Source organism: Tribolium madens, unplaced genomic scaffold (genome assembly GCF_015345945.1).
Source record: "Tribolium madens isolate multiple individuals breed KSU strain unplaced genomic scaffold, Tmad_KSU_1.1 Scaffold_91;HRSCAF=231;Tcas5.2_LG7, whole genome shotgun sequence".
Classification (NCBI taxonomy): domain Eukaryota; kingdom Metazoa; phylum Arthropoda; class Insecta; order Coleoptera; family Tenebrionidae; genus Tribolium; species Tribolium madens.
The window spans coordinates 7,174,081-7,192,158 of NW_025401063.1; the positions used below are offsets into that span (position 1 = coordinate 7,174,081).

An 18,078-nucleotide genomic window follows, 5' to 3' on the forward strand; every position below is an offset into this window, starting at 1 on the left:
TCTAAATGGTTCTGAAATAGTACTAAAATTGATGAATAGGATAGTAGCATTATCAAGTAACTCAGTCGACTATGGATTTTTCAAAAACAATTGGTGTAGATTCATTGTTTACTGAATAAATGTTAAATCATCAAAATCACCGCTAATTTTCGAGAGACAACAATTAAAAACAGCTTCTTTCCAGGCTAGAGGAGGCAATACTAGGTATTAAAGGTTGCCTCCGAATGTAACAAAAGCTTATCTAAACTAAAAAACTGATCCGCACGGAATTCGCTTTTTTGTTTCTTTTGACATTCATTAAATTAAAAAAACCTAATTGTTGAAGTTTAAGTCGTAATTTTAGTTTAGCTTAACGTTAATTAGTTAATTAATTAATTTTTGATGCATTTATTTTTTAAGCATTATTTCAATAAAAAAATTCAATTCAAAATTGATGTGACAATTTTGCCGGCGAGTGTACATTTTTACATTTACTTCAAATATACCTGCCAACAGGTAAGTTACTTTCGTAAATATCAGAAAAAGGTAAGTAGTTATCATTTATTGCATCATGTTTGGTCCGTTTGGTGTTAATTTGCTTGAAGATAAATGGTTGAAATGTTAACAAACGTACGTTAAAGTCAAAGATAATAAGCTAATAGGTGATAAGCCTCTCGCATGAATGAAGTTTAATAATAAATTGTATCCACTACTTTGACTTTTAGGTTACTTACCTACTATAAAAATGTGACGTTTTATCAAGAATACAATTTTTCTCAAAAAAAAATTTTTGAGTTCTGCAAAATTTTTCATTTTCTTTAAATGGCAAATCACGATTAAGCTTTTTTTGAGAAAGAGCTGAGGATGACAACTATCTACATTTTATTCAATTTTTAATTCAAAAACAATTATATACGGATTTTTACACAAATCTAGTTACCATTTTCCCAAAAAAAGTATATCGCAAAAGTTAGAAATAAAGCAACATTTCATTCTTTAAACGCGATCATAAGTTTTATTGCATTTTCATTTTTATTAATTATTATTTTCTGAAGGCAAATGACAACAACAAAAACCGTATCACCGGCCATAGACTATCGTGTTTTTTTTTGTTTTCCTAACCTTGTTTCAGAATTTTGATTAACGTTTGTCATGTTGACAGAATGCTCCATGCTTCTTGCTACTTTTTACCTTTGTCCTTTGAAATAGTATTTGTTATGCCCAAAAGTGTAAAGACATGTCTTTGAGACATACCTTCTTAGATAATTTTTATTTTACTAAATGTATCTCCTTATTGCAGGCATTTTCGAATTTGATTAAATTTGACAATACGTATTTGAATGTCAGTTATCATGACAACAGCTACAGTGATTTTTTGTGAACAAAAATTGTGTGGACGAAATTCACTGTCCATCACTGTACGTAGCACCTCAAACAACTCCTTCGGTCGTTGCGACCTTAACAACCTTGAATACGTAAATAACTATTTTTTATTATATTTCAAATGCTTTTGAACTATAATAGGCGCCAGAACATGCACCTTAGCGAAAAATACCTTGTAAGGTAAAATACCAGGAACATGGAAAAATGTTTAAATCTATAAAAATTTCGAAGTTATAAGAGTTTAAACTTTGCACTTTGACTCTATTTATTTCTGTTGAAAAAATAATTTTCCAAGTTTTTTTGCTAGAGGCTATTAGAAGAGGAAACAAGGAAGCAGTATCCTAAATTATAACTTTGTTTAGGAAGGTTATTTGTGGATTTTATTAGCAAATTTTTTGTACAATGGCGAGCATAAAATTTTGGTGGGTAATGTCATTTTCAAACTTCATCTTTTGGTCAAAAAAAGTAGTTTCCCTGTCTAATTTTGACAGATAAGAGAATGACATTGTCTACTAAAATTTAATGCTCGCCATTGTACCTTTCCTAAATAATTATAAACATCATCAGTATCATTAAATAGACATAAAAAAATGTCAAAGTCAAAAAATAAATGTAGAAATTTTTTGACAGATTTTTTCAACATTTTTTCTATGTTCCTGATATCTTACCTTACTTAAAAATTTTCTCTGAGGCTCGAGTTCTGACACACCCTGTATTGTTGTGACTTTAAGCTAAAAGGGCAAATGCTACTATGCAACATGTACTAATTTTTAATTTTAAATACATACAGGGTGATTTACGAGGAATAATGAACCTGACCAAATTCTCGACCGAATTATCGCAAAGCAACTTGAGAAAAGTAATGGTTGTATAACATCAATTTTCGTATCAAAGATACCTATTATACAGGGACATTTTTTTCTTGGTATACATAGCCCTATGTAAAAGGTGATTTTTAAGTAGACTGACAAAATTTTATCAGAGCTTCCCAAGGATAAATGGAGACAATCTGTACCCTTTTTATGTTTATATCTTTTAGAGGCAGAACCCCCTTGATCCGTGCCACTTACGGCATTTATGAATTGTTGCAATGATCATGTACATTTTCATCAAATTAATGTCATGGCGTACGCTTTACCTCTAAAATAACTTGAATAAATTGTATTTGGAGAACGGTTAAACAAAGAATTTTTTTAATATTTCTCCCAGCATGTTCTCATTTAATACTACCAAGGATAAAATTTGTCGGTCTATTTAAGAATCACTTGTATACTGTTAAAAAACCGGGTCAATTTCATAGGTTAGGCGACCAACATTTCAAGCTTTTAGAGGGTACTAGATGTTAAAATATTCAATACTAAAATTTTGTATCAAGTATCAGTCTTGAAACTTAAAGCGCAGCCTTAAAAAGTTAATACCATTTATGATACACACATGTACACCTAAGTGAATCGGGAGATATAGTCCCATCGCATAGCCCCCACGATTGCCAGACTTGGCACCTAACGATTTTTTTCTTTGGGGGTATAAATAAAAATTTATACTAATGTTCCAATGCAAAATTTTAGAAGAGCTGAAAGAACGTATTCGTACAGAATGTAATAAGGTAGATCTTGAATTTATCAGGAATGCAGTGGCGGGGTTTTCAAAATCGCTTGGGTTATTGTTTGGAACTGCAAGGAAAGCATTTTGAACACTTGCTTTAATTATTAGATATTTTTCATGTTTTGATGGGTTTTAATTTTTTTTTTAATTAATATTTAATTACATATTTTTTGTTGTTTTTAAAAGTTTGTCTTTTATTTATCGCTATTTAAGCCTTTCTAATATTGGTTGCCTATGACTAGACTAACGGCTAATCGTAATTGCCATAGTAACATTGAAGTTGACTCGTTTTTTTTTTAAGTATACATAAGGTTATGTATACTAATAAAAAATGTCCCTGTATGTACATATGTACTATACGCTTATGTACATCTGAACTACAGTTTCTAAGTAAAAACTTGGACTTCATCTAAGATTAATTGGAAATAATTTTTTGTAAACATTTAATTGAATTGCCATTTTCTCACATGAGTAAATTTTGACATTGACTCTTTAGCATTAAGCCACAATTTTAATGGTCAGTTTTTTTAATTCTTTTTTGAAAGGAATAAGTTTTGTATAGCTGCAAGACCTTTGTGACTAGTTTCTTGAAATTGAAGTTGAAGGCGGGGATTATATGGATGAAATCGCTAGGTAAGAAGGTTCAAATAGTTTTATATGAAATCCATAAAAGCTGCTACTTTAAATTAAAACAAGTAAAGATACTTACCTTGATGCCCGAGATATGCTATCAACTCACAGACCTACCTACATTTAAAGGTTTTACGACTGAAAATTTATTGCCTATAAACCAATTTTATTGGCTAAGTTTTATTATTTAAGTTCTTGTATTTTCATGTCAGCAATTGAAAGCACTGTTTTTCTTATTATGTAATAAAATATTTTCTTTTTAGCCGCATAAAAATATTACTTCATACTGATCAAGTTATAAATGATAAATTCAGCCATTATGTTTTTAGTATCCAACTTTGGATAGTGTAAAAATGAAAACTTAGGAATTTTTAACGAGACTCTTCATTAATTTTAATTTATTGATTAGGAACTGAATGAAGTTCAGGATAAATGTAATAAAAATAATAAAACTTAAAAATTTCTGAAATTATGTTAAAATAATTCTTCACCAAAGTAAATATAAATAAAAAATTTCTTAATTTCATTGATTCTCCATTAAAACATCTTGTACGATATACTGAAATTAAGACGGTGGTAGTATTTTTATAAGATAAAAAAATAAGTTACTCTAATATATACGGCACCACGACAGATATTAACTAATTGCGAGGGTATAATATTAAATTATAATTACATGCATTATTTATATCACACAGTAGTCTTGTCTCTGGTAAGGAGCAGTTTCTTACGTAGGCAGTCCTCATTAGTACTCAAGGAAGCATTCTACATATATTAAAGGTAATCTGCTTGTACAGATTGTAAAAGATTAAATTTTTATTTCGCTTCCTGCAAATCAGCTCCTAAAGAAATCTTGAAACTACGTCAAGTTTGCAGTCCGATAATTTACGACCCTGCCTGCTTGCGATTAAAAGGTTCGGCATCCAGCAGGGGCTGGTTTATTGAGGCGTCATTTTTATTTTGTTCGAGTGTACATGTATCGTATTTTCAATATTTCATTTTATAAAACGAATTTTTGTTAACTATTTTTATAGTTATTTATTGTAAGAGAGTGTTAGATAGCGTTTTATCACACACGACTGCAATATAACGTTTTATCCACAATCACAGGCCCAAATTATTCCAAACTTAATTAAAAATTAAACTGACATTTAAACGTCACGCCAAATGTGCTTTCGGTTAAACGTAGTAAGCTGTTACGCGGTGTGCTGGTTACTAACAATGGAATAAAGTTACTTTATTCCACTAGTGGATAAAGTGGTACTTTATACGCATCTAAAGTGTGGAATAAAGTCTCTTTATAGAATGATTGTGGATAAAATAAATTTTAAAATTTGAGTCGTTACATTTTTGTTACCACTCATCCGGAATTCTACTTCTCATTTGAAAGTTTTACGTTACTATCTTCCTCTTACTCCGACAACATACAGTAACATGGAAAAACAAGAATAGACATATTGAGTAGGTACCGAAACCCTAGATTTTCACAACAAAAGAAACAGGCACGAACGTTGGAGGGTGATTATGAAGATTTATAAGGGTTACGGTTTATGGCTTAGCGGCAACATCTTCGTGAATGGATAATACAAGCTTAATTCTCATAAAAGTATCCTAAACAATTCTTTTCTTAATACAATAAAGTGCAAAATTTTGACCTCCGGTGGATCTACTTTACCTAAATGCTCAATCATTGCTGCTTCCTGTTTCATTGGAAGAAAATCAATTTAAGTATTTTAAATGGAACATTCTGTATATCTTTTTATTTTTGGATTCCTCGGTAAATTGGTTTTCAACAAGCTCACTAACTATTATTTATCACTAACAATTTAAATGTTTAAAACATTTAGAAAAATGAATAACTGAACACTTGCTGTTGTTGGCCACCTGCGTATTAATAGACAGAAATAAAGGATAACTTGGAATTATTATGACATAAAAATAACAATTTGTAATTAGTAGGCAAATATAAATAAAGTATAAATCAAGTAATAAACTTCAACATAACTACACAGTAAGAATAATTACATACACATGAAAATATTAACGTGAGTAATAAAGCTCAGCCAGAGAAAACCATTTTCCTTTAACACACCATATATTTATTAAAGAATAATTATTACAACAGAGAAATAGTATTGTTATTCATTATTTACTGCATAAAAACGCGAATAAAACATGCAGAATTAAATCTGAATTGTTTTTGTGTCCACAGACACCCTTGTTTTTGGCAAAATAATCTTTTGGTGACTTCCCTATACAAGAGACTTTTAGTTTTTGGTCGGATAATAATGAGATAATAAAACTTGCTAAACAAGACGGATTTTTATAATTAGATATATTAAGTAGGTACAACATATTTCAAATAAACCATACCATGCCAAAAGCTTCATTTATGTAATTTTTTTAAATTTCTTCTCCATTTTTGGACAGTGCAGAAGTGGACGTATTACAATATTCAATAATTATTTTTAATTTAGAAAACAAATTACCAATAAATTGGTTTCCAGTTATGATTGATTGGATAATTTAAAGGCAATTTTATAGAAATATAATTATTCAGTAAGGTAAACATAAATATGGTGGTTTCTTTAAGACATTTTAAAAATAATTTTTGTTTGTATTCGCTCCCGAAAGCAGCTGTTTTGGGGACTCATTTGAGTTCCTAAAATGAGTTTTTTCCGGACTCAATAAAGTAGTACGCAAAATGGTTATTTTAGGACTCAGTCCCCAAAAACAGTTTTTCCGGACTATGGTGGCGAAATTTTTGGGAGCTTTAACAAAAAAATCTTGTTTGTAACACGTACATACCTAAAACGTTTTTGCGGACTCATGTGCTATTCTAGACTCGGTTTCACCTCGTCCGGAAACAGCAACGATTCGTCCGCAAAAACTGTGTAACAAAAATAACTATTGTTTAGAAAATGAGTAGAGCATCCTTATTGAAAAATAGTACAAAAATGTTTTATGTATGGGTTCAAATGGACACAAAAAAAAACAATTATTATTTTAATTAGTAGTAGTGATTTTATCAAAACGTCCATTTTTTATCTAACATATAAAATTAAATAGTTAATAAACTAAACACATTTTTTTTATTATTTATTTTTAATTACATGTGGTACAAATTTTGTAGTTCACACAACACACAACAGTATTAACTTCATACTCGTATAACAATGTCTTCTAAATATTATTTAGCTTATACCTCTTGGATACGTCATATCATACCATAATACTTCACTAGCCACTACTGCTAAAATAAATATGTACAGGGTGCTGCATTTTGGATGTCTGAATAGGGAATCTCCGAAACTAAGATGTTTAGCCAAAAACGAGTGATACATTCTAGAGCTTATTTTTTGAGAAAAAAATATTGGTTAAAACCGCATTCCGCTATCGTCTTTTGTTTTTGAATTACAGACAAAAGTTGACATTTTGGCGAAATCTAAAAAAAATTATATCGTTGTTATTATAGAAGATTGAAATTGAAATTGAAATAAAGACATTATACAGGCACTTTTTTACGAGGAACTTAATAATGTAGTTAATTTTTTTTTCAGTTAGTGGTTTAGCCGAAATAAAATAAACTTGTATTTTTTTAAATGGAAATTATAGGCGGCTATGGCAATTTTGAAAAGCTAATTTTTTTCTGATCTAAAAAAATATACATTTATAACAGAATATTTTTTTATAATTATACTTAAAAAGTGAAATACATATTTTGTTTGATAATAGTTGGCCATGGAAAAACTATTTCACTCCAAATGTGTAAATAATAATCAAATTAATAAGAGTTTTATGAACTGTAAAACAGATGAAAAAATTGATAAAATTATAAAGATTAAAAAAATACGGTACGTTAGAAGTATTGAACAAATATGAGAGCGCCTCAGAACAAAATTATTACATTTGTTTAAAAAATCCAAAAATAGGAAAAACAAATGTGTTATCAGTCAACACAATTAGAAAAAACATTTTTTTGATGATCTAATGGATGTTGGATAACGTTCTACATAAACGGGTATTTGAATAGCCACATCGTCATTTTTGTGTCATATACAATATATTTTATTGAAAAATTAAAGCGGCTTTTTTTACAACACTCTATGTATCACTAGAAGTTACAATGGTAATGTTAGCTTGTTTGAAAACCAAGAAATGTTATTAGTCGCCAATAAGTTGATTTACGATTTATTTTGGGTTTTTTTCATTACTTAGTACTTAGAAAAAACTCTTTCATTAGTGGTTGAATAATATAGTTTAAATCCTTTTAGTTGAAGATGCAACATTTTTTCATGGCCAACTGCGAAGAAAAATCAAAGATAATTTTTTGCTAAATATGTATTACAATAATTTGTTACAAATATATATTTTTTAGATAAGAAAAAACAAGCTTTTAAAAAATGACATAGTCATCTATGATTCCCATTTAAAAAAATACAAGTTTATTTTATTACGGCTAAACAAACAACTGAAAAAAATTGTTAACTTTATTAGTAAATTCTACGTAAAAAAGTGTCTGTATAATGTCTTTATTTAAAATCGGTGTCTTCTACAATAACGAAGATATGATTTTTTTTAGATTTCGCTAAAATGTCAGTTTTTGTCTATAAATCGAAAACAAAAGACCATAGCGGGATGCGGTTTTAACCAATATTATTTCCACTCGTTTTTGGCTAAACATCTTAGTTTCGGAGATTCCATATTCGGACATCCAAAATGCAGCACCCTGTACAGTTTCGGAATTAAAATTTCGGGCAGTATTTTTCTGTCACTTCAAAAAGTTTACTGTAAACTACCTTTTACTGTCATCATGACATTCATGACTGACATTTGACAATTAAACTTTTCTGTCAGGGACGCTATTTTTTAAGTCAAAATGACATAAACATCACAAGAGTAAAAATGAGGTTATTAATGTAAAGGTTGTTTTAGAGTTTACATTGTGAAAATGACAATACTGCCCAAAATTTTAATTCCGCAACTGTACTATGTACATACAATTGTACGTACCTAATTAAAAATGAATAACAATAATAGGTCTTTTTAATGAAAAGGCGTTACATATAGATAGACATATAGTATTGTATTTTACTTATTTCCATAAACTGTTGTTTATTGTATTTTAAATTGTGTTAGCCATCTCGTAGTTAGTAGTTGAATGATATATTCGCACATTAACAGAAATTCTACAGGTTATTTGTAAATAGCAGATCCAATTTCGGAAATTAGATCAAGAATATACGTGACGTCTTTTTTTGTAAGAGATGAGTTCTGAGAAACAAAACGGAAAAAATTGGGGAGTTTTTTTAATGGTTGATACCCCATCATTACAGATCCATGTTTTATCATCATTGCTTTAATCTGCGGCGCCACCTGTGGGTAAGTAGAAATATTAGGCATAAAATTGCAGAAGCAGCAAACAGGGCGGTTTATGAAGCGATGAAGTCATTTTCTGAAAGATGGTATTGCTTATTTCACAATTTAAAAACTGAATATTATTTTTTTAATTACAGATTATATTGGACAACATGGATTTTGGTGTAAGAAAACAAAAAAAAGAAAATGGCTAGAAATTATTTTTTACCTTATGCAATTGAGCACTGTAATCCAAAATGTTTTGCTTTCCTTGTAAATATCGAGGCAAATACCAAAAGCAAACATTCATATATTGACGTGGCGAGACTAACATAAAATCGGGTCTTTCACGAATTTGTCCTTCAAAATATTCAGCCAACTCCATTAAAGTGTCGATGTGATTTGCGAATCCGGAAGAGCCCTAAATGCGACAAAAATAAAACCACGAATAAAACTTAATACGTTTATCTAGCCACTCCTCGATTGCTTTTTAAAACAAACATTTACTCCTGTCACTTATTTAAAGATATATACCAGTATATATTTTACTGGACTTTTTTTATTTATACTTACTTTAGCTTTCCACATGAACCAAAATTTGAAAACATCGCATTTTCGTCCACATTGCAGATATTTATCACCCAGGTCATACGATTTATCGTAATATTTATCTTTTTGAAAGAGATACTCAGCATGTTTCGAATGACACTGGTACAATATATTTTTGTTTTTTACTAAAAGTATCGAGCATTGTTGAGGTACAGCTAGAAGTTTATGTGGGTTAATGACTAACGAGTCCGCCCTTTCTATTCCATTAAGTTTTGCCCTATGTTTTTGCGAGAAAATTAAACCGCCTCCCCAAGCCGCATCGATGTGTAGCCATATGTTATATTTTTTGCAAATTTCGGCAATCTCGCATATTGGGTCGAAAGCTCCTCGAACAGTCGTACCTACAACCGTTATAACTCCATTAATTCGCGTTAAGGGTTGACGTTGCAAGTTTAGGAGTTTACATAGATTGATTATTAATAACTGAAAGTGTGCACGAGTTATTTATGTTTGGCTGTTAATTGATTGGGTTTTTGTTGTAACTTAACTCTTCAATACATATTTCGATAGTAATTTGTTGAGCCAACCAATTAAAAGTTATGAATGACTTATAACTCGTAATTGGATCATCAGATCCATAATAACCTGTAATTTGTATCAACAGTGGCTTGATGAAGTAATATTGTAAACATAGAGTTTTGTTCATGTTTCATCCAAATAACTAAACGCTCGAATTAATCTTTTAATAGGTATTACCTCGCAGTTACCTTTTCACCCCTAAATCTCGTTTAACATTTGTTTAACATTACTTTAAAATCATAATTATTCGATTACTTACTGATCGATAGAGTTAAGAAAATAAATAATAGTATTATTAAAATCATTTTTCTAAGACCTCCTAAAAATTTTATGCCACATTATAAGAGATTAACCAAACAATGGCTTGAATTTGTAACCCTCCATAAATGGCACGTTCCTTTGCAAGTGTTGCTGCACCCACCAGAATAAAACAGGGCCGTATTTAAAACCAAAATAGTGGTAGAGTTTTACCAAGCTATTATTAAAAAAAAATCTGCTTTATTTAATAATAACTTGTTAATAACCACTTGGCTTTTTTAAATTTCTTAAAATACTTTACTACATCAAAAACTATTAAAATATTTCAAGTATTTTAGACAAAAAAAAAGTAAATAATCCGGCCCTGTTAAAAACTGACCTGTTTCCTTGGTTTCTGGGTCCGGGTGGGTTCCACTAATTTATGATTTGTTTACCCTCTGGTTTACTCTTAACAATACTGCATATAACTTAAAAGTAATAAAATTTTTAGTAGGTCTTAGCAAAATGATATTAGAGTATTATTCAACGAGCACATACAGGGTGAATATAAAGTATGGGAGCAAGCGGCTTTTAATCATTTCAATTATTAAAGCATTTGTCTCCAGAAAATAATATTTAATACATATAGGTTAAAATAGTATAAAATATGTGACCGTATTTTGAGAACGAAATTTTGTTTTGTTTTTGCGTTATGCGTTTTTTTTTGTCAAAATTGCAATTTAGGTATGTTTTTTTTTGAAAAAATTAAATATAAAGTAGATAGTTGTAATCCTTGGATAATAACGATAACCTTCATGAGAAAAACGGTTTTATAGTGGGTTGCCATTTAAAAAAACATTTTTTTGTGGAATTCAAAAAAAATTAATTTTTGATAAAATATCACATTTTATAGTACTTTATCATTCACGAATTAGTTTTTCTAAAAAATAAATACTTTAAGCAAAAAAACGTTTGGTTCCATACTTTTTATTCATGGCTATTATTCACGAAGGTGAAGTTTAGAAAACGAGTCGAAGACGACGCTTTATCCTCGACCACGAAATTCGATTTTTGGTATTGGCAAAGTTGACGTTTCAATTTAATTAATAAAAATGTCAAATTGTGTTCAAACAGTAGGCCATAACGACATAACGACACAAAAATGACAGATCCGTGATTTATGATAAGTCACTAGTGACTTATAATAAAAGTCACGGGTGTAATTTATGAGTAGCAAGCACAATGTTGTACAGTTAAATCTATTTAGTACACTAAATCTATTTAGTGACAGTAGTTGTACCTATAGTACATAAATATACGTAAATAAGAAACATATTATTACGTATTAATTAAACTGTGTTAACACAGTTAATTTTTTTTTGAAATGCATACTTTTTTAATAACGGTTTAACAATATACTTATGTTTTTCTCTTTTTAATTAGTTTAACTAATACGTAATAATACGTTTGTTATTTACCTTACTATACTGCTCTTTAGAAGTTCTGGTACAACACTGGATAAAAAATTTGTTGTAGTTGTTCTAGGATATAAACACTATTGTACGTCAACTTCGCCTTTTATAAATATTTCGTTTGGAAGTATTTATATCACAACAGACAACACACGGAAATTCTATTCAGCTGTCACCTTACTATTGTAGATTTTTGTAACAGTAATGAAAATGACACTACAAACCAACTTTTGATAAAATAAAATGCATGTGAATATAATAACTTTTCAGTGTGCATGTAACTACACGCAGTTGAATAAAGCATCCTCATTTCATTATGATTTTAACGGTGTTCGCGCTAACGAAGCGTCGTACTGGGAGAAATTCATTTGTAAATTGATATGTTTACCGGAAACGCGAATAACTGTAACAATCTTACCTAATGTAGCAATTACAACGAGTGGAATAGCGCCTTCAGCTAGTTCCTTTTTAATTTTTTCGTCGAGATCTTCAGGGACGATTTGTCCGATACTATCTGTCGATATCAGGATGACGTTATCTTCTCCTATTCCTATAAAGGAAGCGAACTTGTGGATGGAGTAATGGCACTCCTCGGAGGTGAACAATACGAATCGTGACAGACCACAACTTCCCGACTTCTGTAAAAATTTCAAACTTTGAGAGTTTGGTGTGTACATACACAACACGGTATAAGTCGTCGACCACTCGAAAAAGGCAACAAAAGGGTGAAATATGCGAATGCACGTTTTTGAAGTACTGACGTGGTCTAGATTTACATACTTTTCAAAACCCACAAAATTTATATGCAACTACAGTGACATTAAAAGTGCATCAACAAGATCCTTTGACGTTTTCCAGATGTTGCAATTTTTATGTTGCTAAGTATATTTTGGGTGTGATTTTTGTTTTATTAATTTATTATTCATTTAATTATAAAGTAATGATGCTTGCACTTTACAACATTGTGGAACCCTTTTCTAACCCCGCTACGCTTTAGGGGGAGCTGAATGCATACGACTATTAAGATAGAGCTTTTAAGACCCTATTTCATAAAATATCATGTGCGCTTGACGCCTGTACAATGTGCATGTTGGTTATGCAAGACAAGTGACTCCGCTAATTGCAATTAAGCTTTTCATTGATTCTTGAATAATTAATTCAATTTTAGATTATCTCATTATATGTACAAAAAAGCGCAATTCGTAGAACGGTTAGTGACAATTACATTTAGTATCGCACCTTAATATCAGGACAATAGCGGAATCTCGCCAAGTTGATGGCAGTTCCATTAGCGGTGGACCCTCCTGGACAAAACATGCCGTCAGCCCATTGCGGTCCAACCATTCGACAAACTTCTCGTATGATATGTGTTTCCATGAGAGTAAAAACTGGAGCCACTTCGTAAGTGTATACGCTGGCATTTAGGGCGTCCGTCAACCATTGTCCTGCCAGGCCGTAGGGGTCCAACCTACCCAACCGAGTTTTTTAATATCAATAAAAATACTTCTTTTTTCGCCTGCAAACATACTGTGCGTCGCAAATGAATAATAGCAGTTTTACATACTACGGCTATTTCTAGCAAAAGTATTGATTGCTGCTCACATTCAGCTGAAAACTTTACAGTTAAATGCTTATAAGTTGATATCTGGAGAAATCAGAAATTTATATTCGGATATGCAGATTTCCTTGAGCATGTTGAGGTCTCTGATAAATTTCGAAATTACAGTTTTAGAATTTCAAAAGATGACATATTATTGAAGGTGGAATTCATCTGTAATAACTTTAAAACTTTTCCGCTTGTTATTTGGCAATTTTATGGGTATTAAAAGGATTTATGCGGGGGAAGAAAAATAAATGAGAATATAAAAGACACTGAGTTATAAATTCTGCAAAATTTAGTATTCTGTCATTAAATTTGCTCTAGTTTCCTATATTGTAGTTGTGTTGTGCCAATAAAGCTTCAAGCAAATAAGCAGCTGATGCGCCAGTTTAATTCGTTTATCGCAAAATTAAAATACTTGCCCTGAAAACAGCTGGTTGATGAAGTATCTGTGGCCAGTTTTCACGCTGAATTTGATCGTATTTTTCAAGAACACGAGCAATTTCTCTTGAGTCACGCCATTTTGCCCTAGAGAAAAATCAAAACACTCTTCGAGCTTTTGCGGCGGCTGCCACAACACCACTTTAGTTTGATTCGAAGCAAAAACTACGTTTTCAAAGAGGATTTCCACAACCGCTCGTAAAAAATTTTCATGCATATCCCTAGTCGGGACGGGTTGGAAGTCTACGGCACTCATAATGTAATTTACTCGACAAATTGGATTAATAAAGGGAACAAATTGGGTTTTTATTCACACAGAAAAATTAACTAATGATTGAGGCTTCCTAATTAAATTTTAACCGTTCGATATTTTAAATTAAGAATTGGCGGAAGCGACCGCAAATTTTCATTTCGTTTCGTTGATACAGTGGAAAAAATGAATGCAAGTATATAAGAGAGTTATTAGCCCATTAATAGGCTATATCCTTAACTTTGCCTGAATATATTTGCAACTCTCTGGGAGTATCGTCTTAATATTTCCTCGCCTCAGACTTGAAATTAAATACATAAATTACGCCAGTTGCGCTTTTGTACAATTGTTTCCTGAATTATATCTACGATGATAACATGTTTGTTGTTTTAACAACTGTTGAGGTTTCAAATACTGACCAATTAAAAATTATTAGACACAAAAAATCTTCCACAAAAGAGAAATATGAATTTTTAAATAAATTATGCAAACTTACCTTCTCCGCAAAAATTTTAATTAATTTTAAAATTTTATTTAGAATCACAATAGTGTTAAATCTACTTCTTTGTTCAAATTTTGAATTAACTAATATTTTGCTCAAAACGGTGCACAATTCTTTAAAAAGAATTGAGGTTACATTCGACTTTCCTAGGCAGATTGCCATCATTTTTTATTCTTCCTTTTGAGAAAGATTTTAAATAAAATATGGCTCCTCTGACCTCCAAGAGAGTTCAACGAAACAATATAATAAAATTTTTGTTGGAGGTTTTGTTGCAACATTTTTTAGAGGAATTATTTACTTTCCTTTGCTCGACTCTGGCTGGAAACTGATTTGTTTTAGCCTACACATTCATATGTTTTTGAAGAAAAAATGCGAGTAAACACAACAGTATTTATTTCATATTAAAGTTAACAGTCGAGGAAATATAATTTTTTTACTCGTAATATAAGACTAACAATTTAACTGAAGGACCACACCTACAAGCTTGATATGTGATAGATCTCTTGTAGAGTTGTTATATGATTCTTGCTAGATTGTACAATGAGGAAACTTCGCACCAACTCTTGTTGAATGGGAAAACCGTTGGTACAGTCCTTAACTCCTTGCAATTGTTTGCTTTGAGTAGGTATATATGTAACTGAAATTCGAATCAACAGACGTTTATGGACAATGAAATCATAATACACAGTGGAACTTCAAAGTGTTTATTTATGAACAATTGAACTTAAAAAAAACACTCTTTATCTTGTAATGGAATCAGTCAATTTAATTCTGTTAAGTATTTTTCTCTTTTTTACTCCTAAATTTAATCACTCTTAAATACGAATTAAGGTTGTTAAGATGCTTTTCATTGATATTTAATTTAACATAATTCTACCCAAAACGTCAGTGTTTCATTTTTATAAAATTAGCAATTCTATTACTTTAATCATTGAGGAATATTAAAGTGCGTTTCAGTTACATTTTGCAGGATACTTAGGTATATGTAATATGTAATAATGATATTACCTGAAGGAAAAGATGGTTTCACTTGATGAACGGCTTTTATAGTGGTGTGCTTTTCCTGTTTGAAATTTACTTTGTTTAAGAACTCTAGAGAGACAAAAAATGACATTGTAAAAAAACGCTATCTAAATAAGTTTCTCTTCGGAAATATTACCGGAATCAATACAGAAATCTGTACAACCTGTTTTGATAAAATAAATATTCTTCTATTACATTGTTTGTAACAACAATAAGTTTGAATAAAGCTTTTGAATATTTTTTGCCAACTCAGAGAGGTTTGCTAAGACATTTTTGGGATATAATGTTTTTTAATAATTAACTTACCTATACAGGGTGATTCACGATGAATAATGAGCCTGACCAAATTTTCGATGCAACCAACATTACAGTTGTCGCAAAATAACTTGCGAAGAGTAATGGTGGTTGCATCGAGAATTTGGTCAGGCTCATTATTCCTCGTGATTCACCTTGTATATTAAAGAGTTCTGCTATTGTTTTTAAGTTTATTTATTATGCTGAGATATGATGATGTAAATTTCGGAAATGTGTAATTGAAAAACATTGTTGCGAAAAAATGGTAGGGGCCCCTTTCGAAGTTTTAGTTGGCTTGTCGATGTTGCTTCTCAAGTTGACTCATTACTTTCGGCCTGCATGTCACTTCTTGGAAGTTGCAGTCAAGTTAGTCATCAGTTTTATTTGTACCCGTGGGTAAATCCTGTCTAAGAGGAACATTAACAGCACGTCGGATAGGTATAAACTCGGTTTATTGCTGTAGTACGTGGTATTTAGGTAGAAACTTCACTTACTTCCGCTAGCGCCGTGGAATTTAAGGAGTTCATTACTTAATTCGCGACTTGGCTGCTATTTGCGGCGCCTTATTAATAAATTAACCCGCTCCTGATGAATATTCATCAAACTAGTTAACGTATAAGGGCTTTCGATTCAATGTCTAATAAATTTATGAATGAGATATTGATGCGACGCTAAGTGACTCTGAAGCTAGGTAAAGTCGTTAACATTTCAATGTGTTGCTGTCTAATCAACTTCTGCAACATCACACAAAATGCTGACTTAAAAATGTATGGCGTTAAGGTCTTGCAACTGCGAACAATCTTTGCTCTTGAGACTGTATCTTTGGGGAAATACATGCAACTGTAAAACGTGTTTTATTGATAATTTACATGCATTGTTTGGCTGAAATGATGAATATTTAATATCAGAACGTTCCTAAATCAATAGTGATGGTGATATTACGACTGAATCTGCAATTCCAATTGGAAAAAGAGACAAGAAAATCCTCTACACCAAATTCACAGCTTGGTAATATTTATATATGTCGATTTACATGAAAAGGACAAAGAGGACATGAAATTCATCTAGGTTTTAGTGTGCAACTGTAAGTCATCTCATAGCCTAAAGTGGTAAACCGCATTTTCGTTTCCTGGTTACGATGATGAACTGTTGTAAAGCTTTGATGTGGAGAACATCGCAATTTTGAGATCTCCTTAAAGCCAGCGTTACTCATACGTGAAAAGTTGCAATTCACACAAATCTAGTGTTCAATTTTAAACAGTATGACACGATCACAATATACTCGTAACATGTAACAAAATCTTTAAAGTCCTTTGAAATTCTTTACAACAATAGATCATATTTTTTCAAGTGTAGATGTTGCGACATGACAGCTAAAATATTGTTGACCCTTTTCTCCACTTATATAATACCATTCTCTGCAATTTTAAGATAACACATATTTCAGTTTTTGTTCTCAAGCTCCCAATAAATATGTGTGGGCTTCAGCTGAGATTCACTCATTTATTACTGAGTTTTACAATGAAACATTAACGCTGAAACAAAAAAAACTATTTTCTTTTATCATTATTTGCTTATGACTATAACACTTTTGTAACCTTTTTGTTGTTTTAAGTACACAAAAATTGATTTTTAAAAATAACGCTTCTCTGTTGTATACGTAAAAACTATTCGGTCACATTCTACTTCTGTTTTTCAATAGCAATTCATCCTTTAGCCGGTCCTTTTGTCGCAAAGACATTCTCACTACTTCAAACTGTTTGCGTTCGCTTTATTCAGTTTAGTTGTAATTCCCTTAGGGTAACTGTAAGAATTTGGGTTGAACTTACGGTATTAATCCGACATCTTGCTTTGGCAAAGCAGATATGTCAGTGTCTCTTGCGCCAATTAGGCTTTCCTATTTAATATATTTTTTGTCGTCGCGATAATGAAAGGGTTTCTCTGATTATAATTGCGGACGGTTAAGGATGATGACGTCAAAATCAAGCTCATTTGTCAAATTCCGCGAGAGTTCCTGCGAGACCCTTCTTCCGTTTCCTGCTAAGATCTAATCCTGAGCCAGTTTTCAACCTCATATTAATTACAGCTGCTTAATTTGAGCACTTATTATTCACTTACTTTCCTCCGGGAGCTACCCCGGAGTGACTATAATATTCTGGGCGAGGTAGTTGAGTTA

General features: G+C 31.2%; 1 protein-coding gene across 1 annotated transcript; it reads right to left on the reverse strand.

The window, feature by feature from the left end:
- Positions 1 to 8,527: 8,527 nt before the first annotated feature.
- On the reverse strand, positions 8,528 to 14,089 carry LOC123011244 (cysteine sulfinic acid decarboxylase-like). The gene is made up of 6 exons (XM_044408601.1): positions 13,815 to 14,089; positions 13,032 to 13,260; positions 12,211 to 12,430; positions 9,529 to 9,905; positions 9,185 to 9,376; positions 8,528 to 8,973 (listed from the first exon to the last, which is right to left on the reverse strand). Exons 1-6 carry the CDS (start codon positions 14,087 to 14,089, stop codon positions 8,794 to 8,796), a joined length of 1,473 nt encoding a protein of 490 aa, XP_044264536.1. The 3' UTR covers positions 8,528 to 8,793.
- Between the last annotated feature and the right edge of the window lie 3,989 nt (positions 14,090 to 18,078).

What these genes read in the sequence shown, in the direction of transcription:
- LOC123011244 (XM_044408601.1), bottom strand. Translation starts at nt 14,089, where the DNA reads ATGAGTGCCGTAGACTTCCAACCCGTCCCGACTAGGGATATGCATGAA. An exon ending in CGTTGTAATTGCTACATTAG is followed by an intron (nt 9,906 to 12,210) that starts GTAAGATTGTTA and finishes TAACGGTTGTAG; the next exon opens with GTACGACTGTTCGAGGAGCT. An exon ending in ACAGTGCTCAATTGCATAAG is followed by an intron (nt 8,974 to 9,184) that starts GTAAAAAATAAT and finishes ACTTACCCACAG; the next exon opens with GTGGCGCCGCAGATTAAAGC.